Here is a 9,886-nt window from a genome sequence, read left to right as displayed (position 1 = left end):
CCTTCTTTACTCAACGCATAACAGACATTGTTTTTGTTTTGAGGAAGCATCTCCTCACACTTTTATTTTCATGCTATCTCACATTTTGAACATTATTTTTGTGAATAAAAATAAAAAAATAATGGATTTGATTTGTGAGACGTATAACACATCATCTACTACTTTCAAAATGAGCCAATGGATTTTTAACGATTGAAATTAAGACCGGTAAATTGTAAGGTTTAAATTTAATATTTCAGAATGCACTCATGTGTGTTTGCAAGAAACATATCCCCAAAATATTATAGCTTTAAATCCTATATTATTTGGTTTTTATTCAAAAACAAAACGTCCAAAAAATAAGATAGTGTGAGAATAAAAGTACGGAGTCATCTTTCATTGTCTTAGGAGTAAAACTCTTAGAACTCCATGTGTGTTTGCAAAAATCACAATGTCACAATCTTTTACATAATGAAAGAGAAGCTTTGTATACCGTACCAGTTTGTTGTTGTTTACTCTCTGTCCACTTCAAAAAGAATGTTCAACTAGAGTTCCAACTACAACTTCCCAGTTCCAACCCTAATGGGAATTTTATTTTTCTCAATCAAGTAATTTTTTATCTTAAAGGGGACGTCCCCTTAGGTAAAAAATAAGAAAGCTTACTGTTTCACGGTAAGTACTTTTCAGTTCCACTTATATCCTTGATTAGGTTCGGATGAAAACAGAGCCTAGTCATAATGAAGAAGGATATTTCGGTCATTTAAACAGAAGACCCCACTTAAGTCAGTTTAAAAACTTGAAATCAGAGGGACGTCAAAGTCATTTCTTTCAATTTGGCTTAGGTGTCGTCAGAAACAATTAGCAGTTAACTGGTAGTTTCGGTTGGCAGAAGAAGAAAAAAAGAAAGACTCCGCAGGAAAGAAAAGAGATGAACCAAAATGAAGAAATCGCCGCTGTCAATGGCGGTGTTACTGGTGGCGATAAAGAAAATTTAATCTCAAATGATGGCGGTGCTGCTGGTGTTGTGGGTGTTGGGAGTGGACTTGTTAATTTAGGAGGAGGAACTAGAGATGATAAAGTTAAAGGACCATGGTCACCTGATGAAGACGCGATTCTGAGTAGACTGGTTAGTAAATTTGGGGCAAGAAATTGGAGCTTAATTGCAAGAGGAATCCCTGGAAGGTCTGGTAAATCTTGTCGTCTTCGTTGGTGTAATCAGCTTGATCCTATTCTTAAACGCAAACCCTTCACTGGTAATCTAAAAACTCCATTGCTAGACGCAACAAAGATCTCATTTTTATTCGAAAACTTGATGTTATTTCTTGTGATTTGGGGTTTATCGGATTTTCTGTTTAGGGTTTTGGATTGAGGGTTTTGGTTAATTTGTTCATTGAAATGGTAGGGCTTTAGTTCTTCTTGTTGTTGCCTATTTGTTTGCAGAAGAAATGATCAGTTCCTGATAAGTACTTAGGGTTTTGTAAACATTTATTGGCAATGGTGGATTGATTGAATTTGCTGTCTCAGTTGTAGTCGATGTTCACAATTTGTTTGTTCTGTTGTTTGAATTGTGGATGTGCACGTTCAATCAGCTTCGGCTGTGTTTATAGATTTTGGTGTTTTTTTCTTTCTTGATGGAAAACTGAGAACGATGTTGGTAGTGGTTGTTTTATTCCGTTGCTAGTATGGAGAAATGAAGCATTAAGTGTTCAAAATCCTGTTATAATCGTGTGCATCCATATTTAACATCTTTGTAGTTTGTGCATCTTTACTCTATCGAATGAGGACAGTTACCCATTTAAGTTCAAGTTTATTTTATGTTTATGGTTATAATATGATCTTAATCCGTGCACCTGTATATGTCACCATTATTTCTATGCAAGCATATATCTTTGTTGTTTGGCTTTTCTCAATGCATATTTGTTGTAGCATTAAGGTAGGTGTTGAACCTAACTAGTTAAACCGATATACTTCGTAGAGTTACATCTTCATCTCGTTTCACAAACAGCTGCTAGTGGCTTGGGAAAAAATGTCGTGTCACTCTCGTCGGTGATTTTAACCTATATCATGTCACATATTTGAACAATATCAAAACATACTTCTGAGATGATTAGAGGTGAAGATACAGATCACTTTATCACAGATATTAAATATGTTGTTTTTCCTTTTAACTTTTTAAGGCCATTGATCACTTTGTCCTTTCGTTAATTGTGATATTGAGAAGTTTGTAAATCTTCTGACTAACTAGCGAGATTGCTATTCGAAGATCCAGCCAAGGTATTTGTACATCATGACTTATGAGTTTGAATAGATTATTGTGCCTGATGATTAGTGTGATAATACATGAGAGAAAGCAAAAGAAAGTAAGAATGGATATATCCGAATATGAAATGAATAGATTGCAATGGGTGTCTAGTTCAAATTCTTGTGGCCACATTCTTATGTTGCTTGGAAATTTTTTGAATTGAAGCACCATGTAGTGTAAATTGTCTAATGGAGCTACATGAACACCACTGTACATCATTTTCGGGTCATGAAAGCTGAAAAGTATTCGGATGACTAAATATTTATGGAATGAAGAACTTGGACTAACTTAGGGTTTATATTCAAAGATTCATCTTCTGATGATTGGTAGCAAAGTTTGACGGGGATGAGTATGTGTTATCTATCAGATAAACTCATTAGGTTTATTCATGATCTTCAACATAGCATAGGTGTTTTTAAGACTAGGTGCATTCATCTTGAGGGGTGATATTGTGTGCATGATAAATTTTTATGAATGAATACGTGTTTATTTTGGATTTGTTTGTCTGTAATTGCTATGTTCTTGTGCATTTGTTAGTTACTTCCTTATTTTTCTCTCTTTTATAGAGTAAACTGACGAAACAAAATGATGCTGCAGAGGAAGAGGATATGCTTATAATTAAGGCCCACGCAGTCCATGGAAATAGATGGGCGGCCATTGCAAGGATTTTACAAGGGAGAACAGACAACGCTATAAAAAACCACTGGAATTCAACTCTTAGGCGAAGGTGCATCGAGTCAGGTCAGTATAGGGGCACACTGACTTCGGGAACGATGGAAGATGTCAGCCAGGACAAGACCAAAGCATCCTCTGAAGATACTCTATCATGTGGGGACGTAAACTCTTCTAAGTCCTTGGAAGGAAAGGATATAGTCGTCAACTCCATTGAAAACGCACCCAATCAGTTTCTAGAAAGGACTCACGCTGTAGTGGATCAGATGAAACCAAAAGAAGCGCCTACCCTCTTCCGACCAGTGGGACGTGTCAGTGCATTCTCCGCTTATAATCCTTTACGTAGCTCCACAACTGATTCCATGTGCTCGAGGGTAGTCCCACGACCTGGGCCATTGGTCCAAGGGCCAAAACCGGATGTTGGGATCTGCCAATTGCTAGAACGTGTTCGTGGTGATCCCTTGGTTCCCTGCCATTGTGGTTATAGCTGTTGCAATGGTGGTGCTCGAGTGGAAAGTCAAAACTCTCTGTTGGGGCCCGAGTTTGTTGAGTTTGTTGAGCCACCATCCTTCTCAGCTCATGACCTTGCATTGTTAGCCACGGATATAAGTAATATGGCATGGATCAAGAGTGGCGTGGGACAGATATTGGATAATGAGTCTGCCTCACGAGGAATTCCAATCCAAGCGGGAACCCTCATAGAGAACAGGAGGAATGATCATCTACGATTTGAGGAGGGAAGGAACAAATTGAGGGGCACGATGAGTGAAGCGTTATCTACCCAAATGTCTATGCAACAATTTGCATTACCAGCAAAAAGTTGAGAATGATGCACTACATTTCAACTGCCTGTTGTTCCTGCTGCAGTTTTTAAACCCAAGCTGGGAAATATAAGAGAGACTCTTAAATAACTGTACTTTTGCAACGCAATCGTTCAGGTAACGGCTTCATTTTATATTCTTGCTGTAGTTAAAACCAAGCTGCTTCAAATTAAGCAGGGGGGAAGAAAAAAACAGAGAAGCAGTTTCTATTTTGGAAACAGGTTTAAGAAGTAAAGCAATCAGAAAATGTTTGTGAATATATACATTGCCTTTTGAAGACATACCGAATAGAAGTAAGGGAGATCCATTGGTCAGCCTATGGCATATGACTAGGATCTCTCCTTAATTTGCCTTTGGTTACCCGAATCGTTTCACTCTCTTTCGGTTATCGCAGTCTTGATATTTTCAGTACGTTTGGTTTTGTCGCGCCTAACTTCAACTCTTAGTTACCAAGTATGCGCATAGTCTAGTGTTGGTGGTGTTTTGATAAAAATGATGACCTAGTGGCTCTCAGTGAGATTACCATAACCAGGACCTTGTACATAGAATTGGATCGTTTAAAAAGTTAAAAAAAACGCCCCCTTGGAAAAAGAAAAAACAAAAAGCAAAAGCAGAAACAGAGACTACTGTAACAAAAAGAAATCACATCCGAGTTCTCAAAAGAGTATAGTTTTTACAGGCAGCACAAAACAGAGACAGATTCAGAAAAGAAAGATTCATGAGATGGCAATCAAGGATTCTTGGCTAAAGACGCACGCCTCCTACAGTCACGGGTCCAACTACTCCGAGTTGGTAATAAGGAAAGAATATCATCACTGCAACAAAGTGTAAATTGTGGGGGGACCCTGTCTGTACGTCCTCAGCAGATCTCCATGAACTACTCCATCCATCCTCCATTATAGAAGAAGCTGATGAAAGCTCCTCGCATTCGTACACTGCCCATTCGCCTTATTGACCGTTAAAATTTGTAGCAGTATTCACGCAAGAAATTAACTAGGAGTAACATTGATTTTTCTGTATTGTTGTGAACTGAAATGTTGAAAGTCTGGTTTTCTGTACCAAAGTAATAATAATATCTTGTCTCCCTGCAGTTTCAAAAGAAATGAGCACACACAGTGCAATGCATGCGTGACTTCATCATTTTTGTAGTGACTTTTTCAGCTCATGCTGATACATGTTAGTGTCATACTACTATGCAATGAGAACTACAACCTATGTATTTTTAGCATCAAGAAAGTGGTAGTTGTTGAAAATAATTCACTTTTATGAAAGGAAACACTATATTTAAGTATGTGCTTATCAAAGAATTAAAGTCCAAACTTGTTTCTAATCATAGCAAATGAAAAAACACCAACCTTACACACTTTCTTGAAAAATATAATAAAACAAATTTGAAGCGAACATTCATGGAGGGAAAGTTTGTTGCAACTTATTTTTATTTTTATCCGTAATAGGTTTCTTAACATCAAATAATGTTATAATTCTGGGTTTAGTTGGTACACTGTTAAAAACGTTGGGTGATGATACTCGTAATCTGATTTTATCATCAAAAAGTGTATGATGAAGTGATTAGTAAGTAAATTAATATAATTAATTTTCGTGAGCTATGATTTGTTCCAAAGACAAAGAATGCATTGTCCACCACTATAAAGAGCCCACAGCCCACTAGTATTATGTTTTTGATACGACTTATTTAACTCCTAATTAAAGTACAACCTTGATTAATTAAACTAATTTAGTTATTATTAGTACTAAAGTAATAATATTAGGTTTGGGAAGCAACAAGAAGAACAGCCTAAACCCATATGATACGTTGTGTTTATAAAGTGTGCTTTGTGCTAACTAAATATAAAAATTCAACACGACAACCTACTTTCTTTCTTAACCTTCTAACATCAATATTTTGTTCGCTTTCATACCTAAATTTAATGAACCAAAATTTAAATTGATTATATGCATTTATAAGAAAACAGTCGACTAGTCGAGGCCCTAACAAGGTAGACCCAATGGTCAAGGTTAGGAGATTTTACACTTGCTATTGATAGCAACCCATTAAAAATGACCCGCACAATTCACGCACGTTACAATAAATATATATGTGTTTCGTTTCGTTTGGATAGATAGGATCTTATGGTCAACTAGTCTTCTCTAGACAAGCTATTTGTTGACGTTTAGTAAAGCAGTCGGCAGTCGGCCCCGAAAAGTAGGTCCACCAGGATAGTGAACCATTTGTTTGTAATTTGCACCAGCATGATATCAAATATCAGATATTATCGTTTCTTTTACTCTAGCGTATTTTCAGGGGCTGCAATGAGGAAACTTTGGGGGTTGACAAAATGGGATCATCAAATAGTAGATGAAAAATCCCCTGATCCATGGGTATTTTAATGATGACTAGTAGTATTAATAAATCTAAATAGTTTAGTTAATTTAGTGTTAGAGATTAGATTCGAAAATGATTGTTAGGTAGATGTAGAAAATCAGATTTTCTTTTTAATTTTTAAAATTTTAAATTTACGGCTAGGAACTCACGAAATATCAACTGCAAATTAGAATTTACAGCTATGAGTTCGTGATTTCCTAGACATAACTATTTATAAGACCAAGAAATCTTCCTATTTTTGTTAAACCTTTCGATTTTTGTTCATTTTCCTATTTTGTTACATTTGTGTATTTCTTTTTTCCTGTTTTGGTTACACCTTTCTATGATACATATAACAAAGCTCAAAAACATAGCAAAAAAAAAATAGACAAATTTTTCAAACTATTAAGCAAATTTCAGATTTACGTACGGCCAGCAACCAAGGTATCAAGCTAACTGTAAAGAAACCAACGACTAGATAATGCTAGCATCGCTTAAGAATCTGGTTTGTAATCCGCAGTCTACGTCTAAAATAAATACGTAGGATTTTATTTTTTTAATTAACTTAAGGTTTGGAGTCCATTAACTACTAAAGTATCTAACCTACAGCTATCAATAGATGAATTTCCGGCAGTTCATCAGTTCCTAGTCGTAGATAGTTTAGAAATTGAAAGTTGAATCTTAATTTTTTTAAACCCAACCTATTTAAGCATTTAAGTAGTTGAGTATGAAATCAAAGATATCCTTGAACAATGGAGAATGAAGACTACAAAGACATCTTGAAGAACTTCACTAAAGATTAGCAACAAAAACTTGATTCTTTTGTTTACACTACCTCTCTGCCTATTGAAACAAGTGTCCACTCTATGGACCAATTCCTATGACGGTAGATATACATTTAATTAAACACTTGAGGATATTTGATCCCAAAAAATTTGTGATAATTACCTTTATCCATGGAAAAGTCGTCATGTTGTATTGAACGAGAATACAAATTCAAGAACCAAAAATCCCTCAACTTCGAGTTATAACGAAGAAGTTATGAGTGATTTATTAAAGCAACACTTATTATAGAGTTGCTAAGGCAGTTCGTGAATATGAAAAAGTCCACGAACCTTTCGCAACAATTCACGAACTAAAACCATAAGTACCTGATTAAAGGCCTTCTTTAGTCAGGTACTTGGTGTTTCCTTTCTAATACAAGGTATCTTTGTTTCCAAACAACCTAGCATTGATCATTCACGATAAATAGAGTTTCATGTAACCATATAAACCATCCATCGCTTGGAAAATCTTGTGTGTGTTGCGTAAGGTTTTTTTCCACATCTTTGTTCTTTACGAACAATAATGATATTCCAAAAGACTTTACCTGGAAGCGTAAAGCATATGCAAGCTATTTTCTTTGATAGTTACAGAACCCGTTTCTAGGTATTTTTCATAAACTCTGAATTTGATAGAACAAGATATCTCTAGATTTTTCTAGGTGATCTTGTGAAGAAGAATCAATTAGATTACGGATCGTGTAAACCCTAATTATTGCAGAGCATCGTCCAAAGATAATTAACATTCTGTTAGAAAATTTATTAAAACAATTCTTAAAGAGAATAAGTGTTCTACTAGGAGTTCTACATGTGCATGAATACAACTGAAACATGTATTACATGTAGTCCTAAATCTGGTAGTAGGTAATTGGTGTAACAACTTATATCGGTGTGTGTTCAAGATGGATTAGGTCCCGAGGTTTTCTACAAGATTCTAATTTCTATAAGATTGTAAATTTTTACAAGATGGACTGGTGTCTGTGTTAATTCTTTACGCACTATATCATGTTATCTTTATAACTGAAATATCATAGGTTGTACACATTTAAACCTTCGATAGAGGGAAGGATATTATTTTATCTTTATAACTAAAATATGACAGGGTGACTGTTTTTTCTTCACTTATAATAGAGGGAAGGATATTATAGTGATAATCTTCGATAAAGGATTAATGGAAGTATATATTTCTTTGAAGTGTGAAGTGAGCAGCTTTGTTCTCTTTTACTTATCCAGACCCCATCCTTATCCTTAAGACAATCAATATTGTTTCTAGACCTTTTCCGGTTTGTCAGAGTGTGAAAATATTTCGTATTGTTGTCTGAATATTTTAGAAACTGATCTCTAGACTTTTGCTTATGAAAATCATGTTGTATCTTGTGCCATCGATTGAGTTCTGAAGTAATCTCCATAATTTTTGAGTCAGAATCATTTGAATGTTGTTGTTGTTGAAGTATCTCAAGTTGTTGTTGTAGTTCGTCCACCCTTTGATTAATGTCTCCGAAGTGTTGCTTGTTCCATTTTGATAAGGTTTTCCTGGTGATATGAAGTTTTTTGGTGAATTTGAAAGTTGGAGTACCATTGACTGAAGCTGCCCAAGAGTTCGTAATTTAAACTGCACATGTCTTGTCATGTAACCATGTAAAAAAACTTGAGTGGTTTCCATAATTTACCTTGACTGTAATCAGTTAAGAATAAAATTGGGTTGTCATCACTTCCCACCTGATTTAGATGAACCAATTTAGATTTATTAAAGGATTTTCTCCAATATGCATTAATTAATGCCATACCTATTCTTGACCTTTTATTTCCCGTACCATTAATGTTGCTTGTCCAGGTGTAACTTTTACCAATGTAACCTACATCTTCCAGACCAATGTTGAAAAGTTGTTTGCTGATACGCCCGTCAATGGAGGAAGTAACATCATTATTGTTATAGGAAAGGTGCACATTGAGATCTCCAATAAGGACCCACGGCGGAGTGATATTCAGACCAATTTCATGAACAAAATCCCAATGCTTTTTTTTTGATAGTTAGAGTAACCATAAATACAACTAAGTAACCATTCAGGTTTACTTGGGTCGGCCTGGACAATTGCATGAATCATGTTGTCTCATTGTAGACTATGTCACATGAAAAACCATTTTTCCATCGAAGCACTAGTCCACAAGTTCAATTATATACTGATTAGGGAACTGGTAAAGTTGTTATCAGTGGCTTTAGCTTATGGCTTGGAAGTTTGGTTTCGCATAGGAAAAAAATATCCGGATTTTGGGTTCTAATCAGGTCTCTAAGGTGATTCCTAGTTGTATTGGATTTAAAACCCTGTACATTCCAGCTCAGAACTTTCATGTTATCTTGATTCAAATAAGGTTGCCGATAGCTAACTAAAACTGACAAATAATCAGATTGAAGACCATGAGGGCAGCGACACTGACTAGGGAAGACAGGGTTTTGTTTAAACATAAATTATGACTAAAAAATTCTATATTAATCAAAGACCATGCCATAAAAAACAGTGATTATAAAACAATTTTGTAATGAGTTTTGGTTTAAGAAATACCTGATTGGGGCCACCTTGACAAGCTTTCATGGGGTCAGAGTTATCAGCTTCAGTTGAATATGCGTCCATCCTCATGAAAATTTGATTTTCCATACTAGTAGATGTGGATTTTTGGAGGGTATTGGTGACTGTTGTGAGGATTCATAAGGGGTTCATTATTGAGCTCTGAATTACACAACCTCTAAATCTTCTTCATTTTCCAATTCCTCTTCCATGTTATTATCCATACTTCTTTCATCATTTCCTTCATAGACTTCTCCTTCCTCTTGCATAAGAGCTTCCTACTCATCCATGGTGAGACTATCTAGATAGAGAAGATAAGCAGTCTGAGCACAAGTTCCGTTTATATGGTCTATTACAAAGCATCT

At 35.5% G+C, this 9,886-nt stretch overlaps 1 protein-coding gene across 1 annotated transcript; it reads left to right on the top strand.

Annotated features, from left to right (window-relative positions):
• The first annotated feature begins 822 nt into the window (after nucleotides 1-822).
• LOC113320704 (transcription factor MYB1-like) lies at nucleotides 823-4,033 on the top strand. The gene is made up of 2 exons (XM_026568597.1): nucleotides 823-1,232; nucleotides 2,879-4,033. Exons 1-2 carry the CDS (start codon nucleotides 908-910, stop codon nucleotides 3,775-3,777), a joined length of 1,224 nt encoding a protein of 407 aa, XP_026424382.1. The 5' UTR covers nucleotides 823-907; the 3' UTR covers nucleotides 3,778-4,033.
• The last annotated feature ends 5,853 nt before the right edge of the window (nucleotides 4,034-9,886 follow it).

Source organism: Papaver somniferum, chromosome 11, assembly GCF_003573695.1.
Source record: "Papaver somniferum cultivar HN1 chromosome 11, ASM357369v1, whole genome shotgun sequence".
NCBI classification, from domain to species: Eukaryota; Viridiplantae; Streptophyta; class Magnoliopsida; order Ranunculales; family Papaveraceae; genus Papaver; species Papaver somniferum.
The sequence above is the reverse complement of the archived record's forward strand: the minus strand, read 5'-3'. Positions and strand labels throughout refer to the sequence as shown.